General features: G+C 43.3%; 1 protein-coding gene across 3 annotated transcripts in view; it reads left to right on the plus strand.

Annotated features, from left to right (window-relative positions):
- Positions 1-18,869, plus strand: part of MSANTD1 (Myb/SANT DNA binding domain containing 1) — a 43,640-nt gene that overhangs the window by 12,232 nt on the left and 12,539 nt on the right. The window contains exons 1-2 of one of the 3 annotated variants that reach the window (XM_040065638.2): positions 10,071-10,153; positions 10,595-10,859. In XM_040065638.2, the coding sequence (XP_039921572.1) occupies positions 10,606-10,859 (254 nt within the window). In that variant the 5' untranslated portion in view covers positions 10,071-10,153; positions 10,595-10,605. Of the gene's footprint in view, positions 1-10,070; positions 10,154-10,458; positions 10,477-10,594; positions 10,860-18,869 lie in introns of those variants that run through there. The other 2 variants (XM_058420798.1, XM_040065639.2) reach the window with 2 other exon arrangements.

Genomic DNA, 18,869 nt, shown 5'->3' on the forward strand with positions numbered 1-18,869 from the left:
TATATGTCTGGTCCCCTATGAGGCTCAGATGGAAATATGTTCAGCTCTCCAGTACTGAAAATCTGGTCTGTAGTTCTTCAGTTTTGTTACTCTTCAGAAAAATCTTTGCTGATTTACTGGAGGCAGCTTTTCTGCCAAAAAGAAGTCATTTGAGTGCTTGCTAATATGCCACAGGTGAACTGAGGCCAGTTAATCCGTAATTCAAATTAATCTTTTTGATTGCACTTGCATGATTGACTCAGCAGAGAAATGGATGATGGCAGGTACACTGTCACTCCTTTAGGTGCAGTCTTGGCTTTGCTTGCATCCAGATCCGCATCAGGGGAAGTTCAGATTGGACATTAGAAAGGGACTCTTCACTGAGAGGGTGGTCAGTCACTGAGCAGGCTCTCAGGAAAAGAGTCATGGCACTAAGCCTGGCTGAGCTCAAGGAGTGTCTGGATGATGCTCTTGGTTATATGGTTCAGTGTTTGGTAGTCCTGAATAGCAGGGAGTTGAAGATCGTGGTGGGTCCTTTCCCAGTTGAGACAGTCTATGATTCTGTGAATAACACACTGCAGTGGGTATTTGTAGCCAAGGAAATGATGCTGTTTTCCCTGCCCAGACCTACGTTTGGGGCACATCCTCTGGGCTACAACACTGAATGCCACCTTGAACGAAAAGCACCAGGCAGGATTTTAAAACCACTGGTGGTACTGGACAGCTGGTCTTGAACCTGGAGAAGTTTGCATCCGAATGTGGTTTGTGGGTGTGCATTAGTTCAGGAGAACTTATGAAAGGAGGCAGATGGTCTTCCTCAGCCTGGCCAGAATGCTCCCGTGCCAGCTGGGAAATGTGTTCTTGGGCTGTGGGCTGATGGGTTTGGTGGCAGCATTGCACTGCAGCCAGGAGAGGAAGGGAGGACACACTCCTTGGATTTGTTTTAGCCAGAACACTGGAAGATAAGGCCTGGATCAGAGTGGCATGCTAAGGCTGGAATATAAACTGAACCCTGATGGGTGGAGAGTGACTGGAGCAGAGTAGTGTGTGAAAAACAGCAGAGAGCCAACGAGAGGGGTAAACAGCTGGAAGAAACCATGAGTCAATGAGGAACATAGCAACAATTGCAGTCCAGACTTATGGTGAGGGCAGCAAGTGGAGATGCTGGGTCCTGAGGCAGAAAACTGGCTGCAGACACACACTTGGATATGAGAGGTGTAGGTGACCCCTCCTGGCTGTCCTTGAGATGACCAGGGGACAAGACTGTATCCTTTAACCCTATCCTTTTATCCCTTTAATAAGGAGGGATTGATGCCTTAAGTTTTAGCTTTCATATTTTCCAGATTCTGTACTGCATTGGTATATAACTCTGAACTTGATACAAAATGTTAGCAAGTTCTCCTCACAGTGTACTTAGACAAAACAATCCTTTTCCAGCCCGAGATACTGTTCCAATCAAGGACACTGTTCCAGCTTTAGGCCAAAAAAGCATAAACAACAGTGAATTCAGGAGAGCAATCTGGGAGGATGGGACTTCACAACCTGAAGGTGTATTGGACAATTAACCCCAATATGTAAATGGACCAAAACTTATAAAATTATGAGAATGTGTGACCCATTGTCCATCTTGGGTGTAGCCTCAGCTGGGCTCTTGTAGTGCCCCAGGTGTATCCTTTGAAGGCCTTTTTAATATTAGATACCTACTTTATTCCTTTAACACTGCCTCGCCTCTGCTCCAGGCAGCCTGTCAAGGCACCAGGACAACAGGACCCCAAATACTCCAAATTTTTGTGTTAAAATGGACAATGTTACATATGCATATTGCAATAAACCCTTCTACTTTGAGATGGGTCACCCTCCTGCCTATCATGAGACCTGAGAGTTGATGCTTAAGTTGCCAATCCTGTCTTTGTCTGGAGATGCCACCCAGTGTTGTGGTAGCTGAAGAATTTGTGTGGATCATCTACACAAAGACAGAAGTCATCCTTTTGGGGGAAGGATTTGCAAACACAGACTGCACAGGATTTCGTGGGCTCCATCAGTAGCTCTCAGGGGAACTTAACTTCCCTGAAACAGTTTGAGGATGGCATTGGGAATAATGTGTAGTTCACATGGAAGATGTATATGCCTCCAATGTAAGGACATGGATGCTGTGGGATGGGTGACGTTGCTGTCAGCCCATCCCAGAAATGGCATCAGTCTCTTTTATGGTCTCAACTTCCATTAGCAACCACTGAAGTAGATCCACTCCTTTTCTATCACAGCATGAGGGTGCTGGTGAATTTGGTTTTACTTACCTTTTTGACAGCTCTCAGATGAGGCAGGCTTTTAAGAATACTTTTATGAGTACTGTCTGAACTTTCTAGGTTGCATCACTTTTCTTGAATTTCCATTCCTAAGGCTGCCTTGCAGTAATACCCAAAACACCATTTACATTTTAGTATTTAAATATTTTATGAACTAACATGAAAATCTCCAGTGCCCTAAATATTTTTTCTGATTTTTATATTTTTTTAAAAATCTTTAAATTTTCCTCTGAGGGGCTCGAGAACTGAGTGAACCCTTGTTAGGGGAAAGGGCTGCAGCTGGGACTACGCTTGGGCCCCCAAGCAGAAATGCAAGATAGTCAGAAAAGCTCCTGCCTTTCTCCATTTGGCAGACATCTTTGGATTTGAATGCTTTTTATTTTGAAAGCCCGTGGGTGATTAAGCCGCGGAAGAGCAGGAGCTAATCCCATCGCTGTCCCGCACGGAGAGGAGCGGCCCTGGGCTCGGGGCAGGGATGACCAGCGGCTGCTCCGGCCTTCCCACGTCCATCGGCAGCCTTGGCAGGGAGGCAGGCACAGACAGTGCGGGGGTGCAAACAGCTGTGAGGGGGATGCAGCAGGCTGCCAAGCCAGTAGCAGGCTCTGAGCGGCGAGGCCGGGCTTCTGGCAGCGAATTGCCAGCAACTTGCGCGGCAGCTCCTCTGAGGTTGCTGGAAGAGGGCCCGCAGCTCTCCTCTTTCTGGAAGAACAGCGAGCTGGAAGCCGCTTCTCCGAGGCCGCCGTAGCGCCCGGTGCCTCAGCCCCGCTGAGCCCGGCCCCGCTCTGCTCCACCCGGGCCCGGCCCGCGCTGGGGGATCCGCGCTTCCACCGCCTCCTGCTCCCACCTGCCGGGGCACCGCTGCCCCTCACGCTGCTGCTAGCAAGGGCAGCGCTCCCTCCCGCCGGGGCACAGGCGGTGCTGTGTGCAGCAGCAGCCGATCAACCCCGCTGCCGTCATCTGCTCTGCCGTGACACGGCTTTTTCACCCTGCCCCGCTGAGTCACGGGAACGTCGCTCGGCGCAAGGCAGGCTTGTGCACAAACAGGGATTATTTTCCTTCTTTTGTGATACGTCTCAAATCCAAACTGGATTAACTCACGGTTTATGTCTAAGGCGAAGCGTTTAGGACAGGTTCTCAGAGGAATTTGCTTCTGGAAGAGCAATATTTGCGTAGCGTTGTAGGAGCAGTTTTTAATGGATCAGACACTTTTCACCATGTAACTCGCTCAAATGTGCTAAAAACCAAACAAGGCAGGAGGACTTATTGACTAACCCCAGTAAGTAAGCAGGGACAAAATAATTTCTTTCAAGTGGGATTTGGGAAGCCATTCATTGGGAACTGAGCGTTTTTCATTATAATATGATTTGTTGCTTGCTTGCCAGAAAAGGAGTATGTCTGATACTATGTACTGCAGAGTTGTTCCATATGCTAAGGACTTGCAAATTATTTCTGAAGAATAAGGAAATCTAGGAGATTCTCTGTTTGTTATAAATTGGGAGTATGACACATGTAGAATCGATGTGCTTTGCTTTCAATATTATATAACTAAATTTTTAATAATATGGCCTGTCTTTTCCTGTATGCTTGAAAATTTAGGAACATGTGTGACTCAAAGTCCATCTAGTTTGGCATCCTGCCTGCATAATATGGTAAGTGCCAGACGTTTGGGCAGTCACTACTTGTACCTTCTGGACATAAGGGATTTTTTTTTCCCCCTCTCCAATATGCTAAACTAGGGTCTGTAGCACGAATGTCTGTGTTTCTACTAAACTTAAAAAAAAATAAAGTAATTAAAAAAAAAATCTCAGTATTGTAATTTTTAGTCTAATTACTATGAACATACCAGTCCGTACCTGGTTTCTCCAAAGAGTGAATTCTCTGGATTCCCTGCAGTCCATGAGCTCCTTCTTCTAAAGCCCCATGTAATTCCAGTTCTCCCCCTTGCCTGCTAATGCTTCCTCATCTGACCACAAAAGCTGCTGAAGCCTCATTTCCCAGCTCGTCTGCATTCACCTCGCTGTCTCTCGCCATCCTCTCTCCAACTGAATCTCGGTACAAAGCTGGCTTCCATGGTTACTACTAAAATAGGCAAAGGAGATATTTTTGGTCAAAATCTGCCAGTTCAGCAAGATCAAAATGCTTTTGGGAAATGTTCTGAATACAGTGAAATTCAAGCAGGACGTTTCTTGCAAAATGGAATAAAAAAGCCTCTCCAGCTTCCTCCAGCTCTCCTGCACCTTCCCAGCATACAGTCCTCCTGGGCTGCCCAGTGCCCTGCTCCCCCATCAGGGGGATCTGTCACTCACTCAGCCTTGTGGCAGGGCTTTTGTGTGGAAACCGTTATTTTTCTTGGTTTTGTTCTAAGTGTTCTCATGCCAAAGTCTTCTCTGCCCCAGTCAGGATGCCTTACCTTCAGCCAACCTCCTCCACAGCACCCATTTTTATTGTCAGAATTCTGTGCAGGTGTTACTTATTTTAGATGTTCATAACAGCTGTCCAGCCATGCAATGGCCTGTGCTCAGTGATGTGTTGCTGTCACTTGTCCCTTCTGGTCTCTTCTGTTTGTTTGTCTTGTGGCATGTCCCAGTTAAGTTGCAGGCCCTCTGAGGAAAGGGACCACACTTTTTATGTATCTTGAGACACCTACTGTGTTTCCTCAGCCTGAATAATTTTTGTTCTGCATTCGTAATAGACCCTCCTGTAGTTTGGACAGCTCTGGGCTTCCTTTCCAAATGCTGCTGTACTGTTAAAATCCCCTCACAGGCAATAGGATGGCAGGAGCTGTGTCTGCATGCACCTCCACAACGCTGACCTGATGGCTCTGTGTTCACAGACCTGTGGTTTTCTGTCTCTTTTGAGCCTTTACAAACCCCCAAGACCCCATCACCCAAGGAGACTGGCAGACTGAACAGTGCATGGACGTTATTGGAGTTCCTAAGCCAGGCACCACTGCCTGCAAGGTGCTTCCCTACCTCCAGGTGAGCTCCTTGTTTCCAGCACTCTCCTGAGCACAGCAGCTTCATTGTTGGTTTAATGGAGGAGAAAAAAAGGCAGCTTCTCCTCCTGATCATCTGTCCCAGCCTATCTTCCCTGGCCAAGTTTTCAGAAGTATCAGAAGAATATTTCCTCTCCCACACAGTATTCCACAGAGTATTTCTTCTCTCATAGAGGATCATAGTATCACAGGGGATCCTGAGCTGGAAGGGACCCACAAAGATGCACCCCAGGACGTGGATGTCCCTCATGTCTGTCAGGGCACTGCTGGCTCATATTCAACTTGCCATTGACCAGGACTCCCAAGTCCATTTTCACGGTTGCTGCTCTCCAGCGTCTCATTCCCCAGCCTGTCAGTACTGGCATTGCATTTAATCATCTTTGCAAATTGCAGGAGGCAGCAGTCAGAGATACTAAACCCAAAACTCTCTGTAAGACTTTAGAAAGTGAGCCTTCTCACCCAGTGGATAGCAAAATGTGGGGCAGGAGACAGCCTTCCTGACACATGCAGCCTTTTTGAACTTACAACAGCGTATTCCCCTACAATGCAAACTCCAAATGCTTTTAGACAAACACGCACACATTACTGCATCCTTTTAAGCAGAGTTATCAAGGTATGTCTGCACTGAAATTCCCAGAGAATGAACATGTGCTCTACAGTCACTACCCAGTTCCAAGAGTTGTTATTACCCACATGTACTAAGCTCTTGGTGGGCTAGACCAGAGGATTGCAAGGAGTGGTGACCAGCCTGTGCTTTGGACAATCTGGCTTTTAACATCTTGCTCCAAACTCAAAGGTTTGGTTTATTTTTTTAGTTTTCTGTAATCAAGACATTACAAAATAGTCTACTGAGGTACCCATGGGTTGTAGAGTTGGACCTGTGTCTTCAAGGGGTGATGTTCCTTCAGCAGGAAACTCGTCCTGGTGTCACTGCTCCAAGTTGTTGCCTAAAAGTGTGTTTGCTGCCAATTGGTATCACTACCTATAGGCAGTGACCTGTATATCAGCATCCCTGTAGACAGCTCCCATAGGGATTTCAGACCCAGAAGTACATTTAGGAGAAGTCGGAGAAATCTCTTGTGTCCGAGTGGAATAAATTCTGATTTGCCCAGAAGTTTCTGCCTGACTTCTCCCACAGTCCCCATCAGCAGGATCGGACATGTTCCTCTGTAATCACGATGTAATGGCTCAGTTTGTGGGCTGGGCTCTGGTGCTTGAGCTACTGGAGCCGTTATTCCCCTGCAGGCACAGGGGAAAACACCATCCCCTAAAACTTGGCTAAAGGAAGTTTTATTTGGCATGCATTAGCCCACCCTTGCAAAGCTCAAGGCTGTATACACAGTCAGTTAGCACAGATCACCTGAGGTTTAGTCAACAGATATGTAAGGATGAATGGAGTTTTCTAAACTCAGTGAGAGCAGCATTTAGAGGGGAACTTCACTAGATCCACAGCTGCAGATTATAAACCTTTCTACCTTGTTTGAGGTTTGTTATCTTTAGAGATCACCATGAAAGGTGGAACAGCTGCGAGTGCTGTTATTCAAGCTGATAAATAATGATTGCAAAAAAGGTAGGGTGTTTAGACAGATGATATGAAGAACAGATTTGTAAGAGGATCATTCATGTTCCTCTGTGCTGGTGTGCATTGAGAGGGAAGGGACAAGTGAGATACTCAAGCACAGTGAGGTGTTCACAAGAATATCTTTGAACTTGTCACAGCAGTGCCCATCAGAGGAGGGACTGGGGTGAGCAGGAGAGTGAAGAACAACTTTTCCCTACAGAGGGAAGTCATGTACAAAGGGGTACTCAGTAGCTCTTTTACGTGTATCAGTGGTTTCCAAGACATTAATATAATTATTTTATTGACGAGAACAGTTGCAGCTTCAGTTGCTTGTGTGGCTCTCCGTCTGGAGGAAGCTGGTGCTGGAGGATTCTGCCATCAGGTGTCAGAGGGGAGTGCAGCAGGGCTATCAGTGCCTCCAGTCTGGCAGAGCTGCAGCTTCTCATGTCAGCAGTTATTCTGGGTTCGGTGACCAGCCAGTCTTTGAGGTAGATGACAAATCTTGACTGGCCCCTAACCTGAGAGGGGCAAAAAGCAGCCAAATGCTAATAGAGCTTCTCCTCCCAGTGTCCTCATCCTGGGCAGGAACTGCTCTTGCTGACACAGAGCTGCTCTTCCCCAGAAGGTTTGCTGGTCCTGTTTAGCAGTTTGTCCCAAGCCAGGGACCAGGACAAGGGTGATGCCTAGGGACTGATGCACAGATCTGCAGGACATCAGCAGAGAGGCACAGCCTGGAGAGGTGTATTTTCTCTCCCCTGGCTCTGGCGAAGACTGCAGGAATTATTTGGGGATAAAAAAACTTCTCTTGCTTTCAGACCCATGTAGGAAAACAGTCACTTTATCAACCACTTGGCACATGTGCTTTGGCAAGGCAGAGGAGGCATGTGGGGTCTTCATAATTATTATCAAGGACTCTTTCAGAGGAGGGGGTAGAACCTAAGTCCTTGAAACTTAGATTCCCTTCAGGTGCTGAGAGGAGGGGAATAAGAGAGGTATTATTAGAAAGCATTTCTTTTATTTAACAGATGTTAAATAGCACTATACCACTATATCAATCTGTCAAGTACACTAATAGGAAACAGCATATAGAAAAGTTGAGATGTGAATTTCACAGGGAAACAACCAGACCACCATCTGCCCCCTTCTGCAGGATTCCAGGGTCTGGGGCCGGCATGGAGCACAAGGAGCAGCCGCACACATGCCAGGCACATGTGGATGGAGAGGGGAAGGAATAGTTGAGGACTATGACAGAAAAACTTGGTGCAGCTGGAAAGATTTTCACCCACCCTGTCCTGGCTGTTGTACTTGAAACTGGATTAAAAATATCCTTAAAGCAGAGGCCACACATATCTTTGGGTTTTGACAAGTTATATGTATCACGCTGTGGGTTTCGGTGGCGTTAATCGGCATTTTCACAACATAGGTGGTTTAAAGTCTGAGGGAGAAAAGCAAACCTCTGATGGATGATTAAAGTTGAAAAGCAAGCCTGGCTTTACAGTAGTGTGTGATAGTTCCAAGTCAGACCCAAAGTCATGGTATTTTCCTCTCGGACTCTGCGTTGCTTCCTTAAACTTGTCCTGGTGATCCCCAGTCCCTGGCTGCAAGCGCAGGCAGGCGAGGTTGGTATGGTTTTATTAAAAGAGCTGCCTGAAGCCCAAGGTTAAGTGACAGGAATTTCAAAACAAAACAATAAATGAATAAAATGAATGTGTCATCAGCTGATCCTCTTCTGACCACCATCTGTCCCCTGATCATGTGACGTCTCCCAGCTGGCCACCCAAGAGACAAACCATGCAAGATCATCACCACAACATATGCTGCTATTTACACATTTTTAAAGGTAATAGTTGCTAGGCTGTCATATTAGTAGTTAAAAGCAGTTATTTTGAAGCTAGGGGATTTTTTTCTTTATTTCTCTCCTTTTTATTTTTTCCCTTAGGAAGGCAGTGACTCAGCAGGTATATTACTGACAGAGACATGTTCAGGGTTGGATCAGTGGAAGTTCCTATGTAAAGCATATGTAATTCTACCCCCCCTATACCCCCACCTTGTTCTATGGTATGTTGTTGTGCCTTCTGTAATATGCAGTAGAATAAATAAAACAGAAAGAAGACAATGGTCCCACAAATATCACTAGTGTACCTTTTAGGAACATTATGTGCTCTCTTTGCCATCTCTAGGATGCAAACCAAGCAGTGCATTTTTAAACTATTGTTAAGATCAAGGATGTGGTTATGAGAAGACTTACAATTTATAGGATACTTAAGCCTTAAGGATTGAGGCACAGAACATTTCCTGGGGATTAACGACTGACTGGGTGAGCCTCAGGCCATTAACCCCTGCCTGCCATTAATCTCCAGGAAATGCCCTGCAGTGAGGTCCTCATTGCTGTTTTATGCTGAAACAGAAAAATAATAATAAGATAGGTCAGTGGATTATTTATTTATATTTTACATAACACAGTTCTATTGGGACTGCAGAAAAGGAACATCTTTCTGTGTAGCTGGTGGTACTGCTGGAATGAATGCAGTTCCTGCATCTCCCTCTTTTGTGGAAGATTATTGTCAGATTGCGAGTGTAAGTGGGGCAGGATTTGGCCCACTGCTTGTATTGCAGTGTTTAATACAATGAATAAGCCCTGCTTCTCTGATATAACTGCTGGCACAATTTAGCCCTATATAAAAACCAGCTCAAAAATGCTTGTTTTACAGCAAAGCAATTTATTCACAGTTCTGAGCATCACGCAGCCTTTTTTTAACTCGTTGAATAATCCTTTTAGGTTGCCCATAAAGCAGGTGAAATGCTTCTGCTGCAGTCCTAAGGCAGAACACAGGCTGCATAAATAGCATCTAAATTACTAGGAATACAAAATACACATACAGTAATACATACCTACAAAGGCAAATTCATACTGACAGGACTGCAGTGTGTGCTTATCAGCAGCAAAACATCTCGGGGGGGGGAAAAAAAAAAAAGTGGCTTTATATTGAAATTTTGTATATATTTCTTTCTATTTAAACACTTATATACTATTTTTTGCATGTTATAAAGCCCAGATGCAGGCTCCTTTTTAATGAGCCTGCCTGCTTAAACATTTATTAGCTTAGAGATGTATAGTTTTCATAAAGCTGGCTGATTCTTTTTGCAGAATATCTTTGCAAAAAAAAAAAAAGCCTTTTTTTTTTTTTTTTTTTTTTTTTTTTGTGTACATGGCCTCAGTCCTTGCAACCTCCTAGAGAGTCTGTCAAGGCACAACTTAAAAGCTCGTTCAGGCGACCATGACCCCCTGCTAGCAGATTGTCTGCCTAAAAGGTAAGGGAAAGCTAAAAAAGAAGTAGAAACTTAAAAGTAGCTTCTCAAAGGCTGCATAGATCTTTTTTTTTTTTTTTTTTTTTTTTTTTTTTGTTAAACCTAAAGTGTTTAAAAGCTTTAATATTGATGGCCTGTCAACTTTGTCCTGATTCTTTGGCTTTCAGTTAAAAGGTTTTTGTTGTTGTAGCTTATGCAGTTGCTCTGTTGCTATGGAAACGTGACATCAAAATGACGTTTCTCTGTTTAAAAGCTTTTAACTAAATTCCTGCCTGTCAGATGTAGGCCCCATTTTGTGCACTCAAGCTTCAAGCTGTTGCAAAAAGGTTTCATATGTTCTGTTGTCATTCAAATTCTTTATCCACATATGCATGTCTTGCACTACAAAAAACCTAAACTAAAAACTCAATCTATATTAAGTGTCCTCTTTTAAAACCCTTTTAGGTCAGTCAGCAATGGCTGCAGCAGAAATTCCCAGTTACATTGTCTCTTCTCAGACTGAGAAACACAGGAGGGCCAGAAACTGGACTGATGCAGAAATGAGAGGTTTAATGCTGGTTTGGGAAGAATTTTTTGATGAGCTGAAACAAACTAAAAGGAATGCCAAAGTTTATGAGAAAATGGCTAACAAACTCTTTGAAATGACTGGAGAAATTCGCCACGGAGAGGAAATAAAGATAAAAATTACAAATATGACATTCCAGTACAGGTAAGCTTCAGTTAATTCTTTTTATTTTAAGAGATTTTAGCAGGGACGGCGCAGTGATTTTTTGCCTTTCAGAAAGAAGTCTCCTTGAGGAAATCTGTCGATAAAAGATTAAAGATTGTTCATATCGCTTTTAAAATTCTCTCTTGCCAGCGCTGTTACGTCATTGTTAATTTGTCCCCCCCATTTCGTGTCAAACTCTGGGACAACTTTGTTTCTTTAAAATTAGCTGGCATTGTTATGATGCAGAGGGATTGTTGAAATGTATTTAATGGGGAAAAGAGATTTATTTTTTTTCTGCTCTTTGCTGAGGGGACTGACTGTGTTAGCTTGGCAGCCAATTCCTTGCAGTGAAACTCGTGCAGTTTCAAGTGGCCACTGAGGATTGGAATTGCAAGGCAAAGTTAAAAAAAAAAAAAAGAAAAAAAAAAAAAAGAGAGAAGAAAAGAAAGAGAACTGGAACAGAATAATGTCTGGGGGGGGCTGATGCTCCTCGATTTTGGTCTTGTGAGTTGAAGGGTTACACTTCACGGGGCCAAGAATAATTGAATGTCTTATTACTGAGTGACACGCATTGCTATAATTATAAGCAGCAGCAGTGAAAGAACTATTATATCTGCAGAGAGAATCAATGTGCACCGTCAATACTGCTCCAAAGGAGTCGGGGGGAGGGCAGAGGTGTCTATGAGGGGATGATAAAGAACAGGCAAGCAGTCAGGAGGGGAAGTTGGCTACAGAAAATGTGAGGCATTTGTGGATTTGTTGTTTGCAGGGAGAAAAATAATTAGAACTTAACAGAAATATTACCGTGTTTTTTTTTTTTTTTTCTTTTTTTCTTCTTTTCTTCTTCTTTTTTTTTTTTTTTTTTAAATTCTTATCTCTGTGAAGCACAAACTGCCTCATACTGGAAATCCTGAGTGGTGATTTGCACTAGGTGCTTGTAATGCAAGAAAATCAAATATGTGACTCTTTTATTTAATCTCTCCTCAAAGCTCATATTAATAATAAAAAAGGTTATTACAGCAGGCAACCATGTTAAAACTGCTCGCTCTTCTGTAAGGCACCCTTACTCTATTTAATGCAGAGACTGCTCATCAAATAGGAAACTAGAGAAAATCCTGTAAACCCCTTAACTTTGAATGTCCTTCTACATTTCTATGATCCACAGGCATACTGTTTAACATCATTTGCCATAATATTGAACCCGATGTTTTGTGGCAAACGCTAACGTCTCCGAAATGTTTTACCAACCCTGCTGTAATCCCTATGGTTTTCTTCACCCTGACTGTAGAGGAAAAAGCTGGAAGTAAGATAAATTTTTGTCCAGCATCCCTCAGCAATTCACACTCGGATGCAGATTTAGGAGTCGGGAGTTGCTGGCTACCAGGCTTTTGCTTAGTCTGCTAAATCTGCAATCCTCCCTGCTGGGAATTGCATCTCAGGCACTGAGATTTTACAGGTGTCTGTAGCAGCAACACTGCACGATAGTTAAGTGCCATAATTGCCAAGTGGAATAGGTTATTTCTGTCAGCCTTTGTTCTAAATTTACAGTGTTGTCATCAATCAGAGAGTCTAGTTTTTTTCCCCTAATTAATGTTTTTACTTTAAAGTTGCACTGGGGGAAGGGAAGAAAGAAGATCACTCGCATACATGCGCTGTGTGTGTGTGAGAAACTGCACTTCTAAGAAATATCCTTCTGTTTCTGTGAACTTCTAAGATTGCTTCTGTTGCATGTTGTCAATCTGCTTTTCTATTTTGCAGCCCATGGCAGCTCCCTGCTTATTGATTGAGATGCTAATTTAGGAGAGTTAAAAACTGCCTTGTGCTGTCACAGAGCTGTTTCATTTTGTGCTCTGGAATATAAAATGCATCTTATTGCTTGTTCACACGCCTGTGTGCTTTGCTGTCAAGGTGAGGTGGTATGGAGAACAGGGACAAGCAGAAGCTGTTACTCACAATTTCTCGTTTTCTGGGTACTTTTTGGTCGTGTGTGAGGATTGGGAGGGTTGTGGTGAAACTATAAATGATGTGAGTGGCCACCGACTCCTGGCTTTGCTGTGAGGCAGCCGAGTTTTAATCTACATTTGAGCGCCTGCAGGACACCTGAGGAAGATGTTTTACATCACTGTGCTGCTGAGCATCATTGCTGCACTGTGGCACAAACTGGACAAAAAGATCCTGAGAGTGGGAAAATGCTCTTGTTTGAGATAATACCTTGTAATGATCACATTGGGTTAGTGAGTGTGACATGGGAGAACACAGCACCACTAGCATTAGTGAGGGAGGGTGTTCTGCACCTAAGAGCTTATTTCTTCCCCCACTTCTGGATCCTGTACTTCTTTAGGCAACTCTGAACAGTGCTGCAGAGGTGGAGTGGTCTCCACTCTTCCTTTAACATTCAGAAATAAACTGCATTAAAATATTTAATCAGATCATATTATTTAGCTATGTGTCACAACTCCATAAAGGAACATAAAACCCCTGTCCTAGCAATTACTACACATACATATATGGATGAATCCATATATGTGTATTTTTTCCATAAAAGGAAAAAGCAATACTTGAATATTTCTACTTGACTTTTTAAGCAAATTCAGTTATAAAAGTGCTGTCACTGGCATGTCTTATCCTGGGACATCTGTAGAAACAGGTATTGATGATCTGAAACATAAGATTCTGAAATAGAAAGCCGTGGACATGTTTAGAATGGTGCTCTCCAGTTTGAGGATCCCATGGCATTCTAAAAGGCAGTTCAGTAAATATTGTTTTCTTTATTCTGCTTAGTGCAAGCCATCCATTATAAGTAGAAGGTGTGCAAGTCAGACAAACGTGTAAGTAGGGAAGGAGTGTTACTTGGCCAATAATTATTGCAGCTACTGCAGCAAGTGCAGCCTACATGGGTGTGTACAGAGGCAGAGGGCTCAGGAGGGGCTCCCACCCCAGGTATTCACCCTGGTTCTGGGTGTGTTTGGATCCCTTTGGGATCTTGTGCTGCCAGGTAAAGTTACTTCAGGTGTAGCTCAGTGTGCACGAGCATTTCTCACATAAGCAATTTTAGGGTGCTCATGTCCCATTCCTCCACATCTGAGCTGAAAACATTATTCAGGTGTTAAAATGCCAAACAGAAATCTATTTTATCTCATTATTTCCTCCTTGAATTCTTGTGTTTATTTCTGCCTGCCCTATATTTCAGCAAGGTGACAAGAGAATGAAAAGATGCTTGAAGAACAGTTAGGCTGAGATGTAGAAAACTTCCTTTATTAAGACAGGTGGAAAAGTTTGTGAATGCTGAAGGAGTTTTAGAGGTGCATAAAGATATGCACTATTTTTCAGAATGTAAAGCAGATTTTTTGGCCATAATACAAGAAGTTATTTATTAGAATTGCAAGTCAAGAAATATAAAACTAGTAAAAGTCATATAAATCTGTATTGCACTGCATAATAAGCATGTGGAACTTATTGCCACTGAAAATCATTGACGCCAAGAAAGCAGCAGGTTGTTTAGTATTATTACTATTTTTACTAAAGATTAGATTTATTAAATAAAAAACCAAATGTTATTTGTCTTCCAATTAGGTAGAGTTTTGAAAGACAGCGGGTTTCAGGATATTGCTGGTTGTTGATGGAAGAATAATCATGTGTTTTTATGGGTGAGTGTGCCCTCAAAAGCTGTCTGTCAAACTCATTCTTGACGTATTCAGCACTGACATTTGTCAGAAGAGAGTGAGATGGGACTGCTCTGGCAGTGGTTCCTGTATTCCTCTGCATTGCTGTCGTCCAAGTGCATTTGGAGGAAACTAATCAGGGAAAAATATACCGTGACCTGAAGTAATTCTTACTGGAGTCTCAGTATATTAAGGGACGATTTCATCCACCATGGAAATTGACTGGGTGGAAAATTCTGCACAGCACCAAAGGCGGAAGGAAAATTCTTTCTGCAGGTGTATTTGAGTAAAGTTCTGCTTTTAAGGATTGCTGTAAAATCTGAAATATCTGCTGTGGATAGATCAGCCACTGGGTTTTTAATGTTCCACTTCAAAGATACCTGAGTAGTGAGCTGCATGAACCCCCCCATTTATCTCTCCTGCAAGAAGGAAGGGTTGAGTCAAGCTTCCCGGAATTCAAAGTTAAGCTTTCAGATGTGCTGGTCATCAAAAGTTTTCCTGAGATTAGCGTGCCAGCTCTTGAGGTTTAGCGTCCCTTAGAGAACGTGCCCAGTTCTCTGTGTTGTGCAGCCTACTCAGGGCTATCAGCTCACGTGAACCTGTAATTATTCCTTCTAAAAGAAAGCACTGTCCTGGCACTGCTAATGTGCTGATCTCACTGCCACGGTGCTCCGTGGCTGCTGCTGTAACATTGCTGCTGACACAATCCACACGGGCTTATTAAAAAGGAAGCAGGGTTTGCACAGCTTGCACAGTGGTCCGCAGTTTTGACTGATTACTTCTGATGTTTAAAAATAAGAATTGTGTGAATGCAAATTCACTATTTTCAAAAACATCACCCTCCCCAAAGCCTAGAAAACAGGATGCAGCTGTTGCTCTTTGATTTGAATCGCAGTCAATTAATGTTAATGATTGGTAAATTTGAATCAGTCTCATGATTTGAATGAAAGAGTAGTCTAATTTTTTATTTTCATGTGTACATGATAGCAATTAAACATTTTTGCTTGTGTAATCCATTGCTATACTCTATGACATTATGCAACTGGAAAATTTGACCTCTGTTACAGCAAATGATAAAATATGAGTGCAGCCAAATTACTGCAAAAAGTTGAATTTGAATATTTTACTAACTTTCTCTTTAATTTCAATAATTTATGGCAGATGCCCAACTTAGTATTGTACTTTCATCATTCTTATTTTCCTAACCATTGATTGGTTCATAAACAGTTGCTATTTATTATTTATTTTGAAAGCTTTTCCTGGAAACCCCAGGAGAGGGATCTTGTATCCTTTCCTTAAGGCAAGTAGTAATATCAAATGCTGCAATAATAATAAAAAAGCAATACTGCTTTGAGCAAAGTCTAAAAAAACCCAAAGCAAGTTATAGATTGCTTGCTTTTTGCTGACTAGAATGATGATTAAAAAAAAAAATACCATCAAAACACCTCTTTAGAACATAATATTGTGATAGCTTTATTTTAGAAGGTGTATTAATAGGCACAGAGCATAAAGTCTGAAAAAAGGTCAGTGGCAACACAAATGACTCAACAGTTGTCTCAGCCTATTCAATGGAGCATTTTGGCAGTGGGATCTCAAAGTCCATTAATTTATTCACTTCCCAGGAATAAGACAAGCAATCACCTTTCAAATTAGCTGGGTTGGCATGCTTTGGGTATTTGTCCACTGGAAATCTGACTTTGATCCCTGAGTTTTTGCAGAGAGTTCTCAGTTGCCTCTGCTCTCAGCTGGATTTTAATAGACCCTCATGAAACAGCAACAGGTCCAGATAAACTCAGTGTGAATTTATTTTGCAAGCTCTGCTGACTTTGTCACTTACCTCTGTTTCTTACCTCATTTTTCCTGCCTGCCTTACTCACTCAGGCAGTGATGTGCCCAATTTCAAAGTGTAATGTTTGGCTCATCTTGCTCTCTCGTTTCTGGACTATTGCATTCCAGCCTTTGTATTGCCCAGTTTCTTTTAACATCCTCATGTTTCACTAAAACAAACAAATCCCAACTCTATCTCTTGGAAGCAACTACGATTGCTCTGATGAGTTACATTAATGACTGAGGGCGGTAAATTAATCTCTGCTTTAGACTCCAGTTTTTCCGGGGTTACATTTACCTCAATGCAGGCAAAAGCTCTCAGCTGTCTCACTACATTTTCTGGACTTCTGGCAGTTGTAGAAAAAAATATTTAAATGTCAGTAAATCCTGGAACTTGACATTAGTATTATGAAGGTAGCTATTTTGTTTGTTTTTACCAGAAAGCTAAAGCATCAACACTATTGCGGCGAATGTTCTCCCTATTTCCTCCACCTGCAGCATCTCTACTTCTCTTCCAAAGGACTGACACTCCCTTTTCCCTTATCTTCTCATCTCTTCCCCTGTTTCATCCTTTTTTTCTGTGTGTTTGAGCCAGACTCCATACAGGTAGATGATTGCTGCTGGTGCTGCTTTTAAGCTAACACAGTTCTCTTGTCTACCTCCTGGTAGTGATCCTTTTATTTAGCCCAGAGCTATGGTAAGCAGTCTGAAGTAGAATTAGTATCCATTCAATACATTCAGAGCCAGAGAAATACCTGCATTTATATAAGTGCAACTCTATTGCTCTGTGAGTGGACAATAAACAACAGCTCTTCCTTCAAAATTGTCATAGTCCTGTAAAAAAGGGGGGTCTGGGTACACAGCTGAGCTCAAACAGCACCAAAAAGGTACCAACCTACTCAGGCAAAATATCTGCTCCTGGAAACCTTCCCTTGAATCATAGAATGGTTCAGGTTGGAAGAGACCTTTAAAGACCATCTCTTTCCAAACCCCTCCCATGGGCAGGGACACCTTCACTAAGCCAGATTGCTCAAAGCCCCATCCCAACTAGCCTTGAACACTGCCAGGATGCAGCATCCACAGCTTCTGGGGCAGCCTGCTTCAGTGGCTCACCACTCTTAGTAAAAATTTCTTCCTTCTATCTAGTCTAAATCTACAGTAAGGACTTCCCATCTCTTCTCCAGGCTGAACAATCCTCTCAGCCTGTCTCTGCGGCAGAGATGCTCCAGCCCTGTGAGGGTTTTTCTGGCCCCCAGGTGGGGTCTCAGGAGAGCAGAGGGGCAGAATCCCTTCCCTCAGCCTGCTGGCCATGCTGCTTTTGCTGCAGCCCAGGATAATGGTTGGCTTTGTGGGCTGCTAGCACATTCCCTCTCATTGTCCAGCACCCCCAACTCCTTCCCTGTAGGACTGTCCTCAATCTCTTCATCCCCAGATTGTAGTTACACCTGGGCTGCCCCAAAAATCACCACACGGGTGGGTGATTTAATGAAAGCAGATGCAAGTAATGAAGCTGAGGATATTTGGTGTCTTTATTTCAGCCTTCACTGCCCAGAAGTCTCAGTTGGGTGTACCTGCAGCAGAGTTATTGGAAATGCTAGCAGTAGAAAAGGACTGAGTCAGGAATCATCCCTGAAAGCTTGTGAAGGTTGAGGAAGGTCTCTAGGGACCACAAAAAGATGGTTGAATCTTCAGAAAGGCAGGAACAGAAATTAAGAGTTCTCCCATTCAACTCCTTAGAAGATCATTGAGCAAGGAGTTTTGGAAGCAATTTCCAGTCACATAAAGGAGAAGGTGGTGACTGGGAATAGCCAGAATGGATTTACCAGCACTGAATCATATCTGGCTGACCTGCTTGCTCTCTTTTTTAGAAGTCTAGATCTGTGGATGAGGGAAGAGCAAAGCATTGTCTGGCTTGACGGTAGAAACCTTTTTGACACAGTCTCCAAGAGCATCCTGGTATCCAGCCTGGGATGTTACACTGCAGATGGAAGGACTAGAAAACTCTCTGGATCTCTGGCCACAGAGTAGTTGTTAATGGTTTGTATTCCACCCAGAAGCTCCTTCCCAGTGGGGAACTGCAGGTGTTTTGTACTGGGACATGCCCTGTTTAACATCAACAATCCACAGGTGAAGATGGAGTGCATGGTCACTCTTTTGCAGCTGATGCCAAGCTGGGGCCTGCAGTCTGCACCTGCGAGGGCAGGACTGCCACTCAGAGGGACCTAGCCAGGTGTCCTGGTTTGGGACAAATTTGGGGGAAAACCTCTGTATAGGATCCCTCTAAGGAAGCAAACCCAAGTGGCCCCTCCCTCCAACCAGTCCGAAAAAAAAACCTCTTTGGAGAAAAGTGGAAAAAACTATTTTACTAAACAAATGAAGTGCATACAAGTATAAAGAATGAATAATATGAAACAACAAAACCTTTCCTTCCGAAGTGAGATGGCAAATTGAGAAAGTCCTTGCCGTGGGTGTAGCTCGTCTCTCTCTCAGTCTCTCCTCAGTCCCAGTCTCTCCGGCGCTG

The sequence above is a fragment of the Hirundo rustica genome, chromosome 5 (genome assembly GCF_015227805.2).
Source record: "Hirundo rustica isolate bHirRus1 chromosome 5, bHirRus1.pri.v3, whole genome shotgun sequence".
Lineage (NCBI taxonomy): Eukaryota > Metazoa > Chordata > Aves > Passeriformes > Hirundinidae > Hirundo > Hirundo rustica.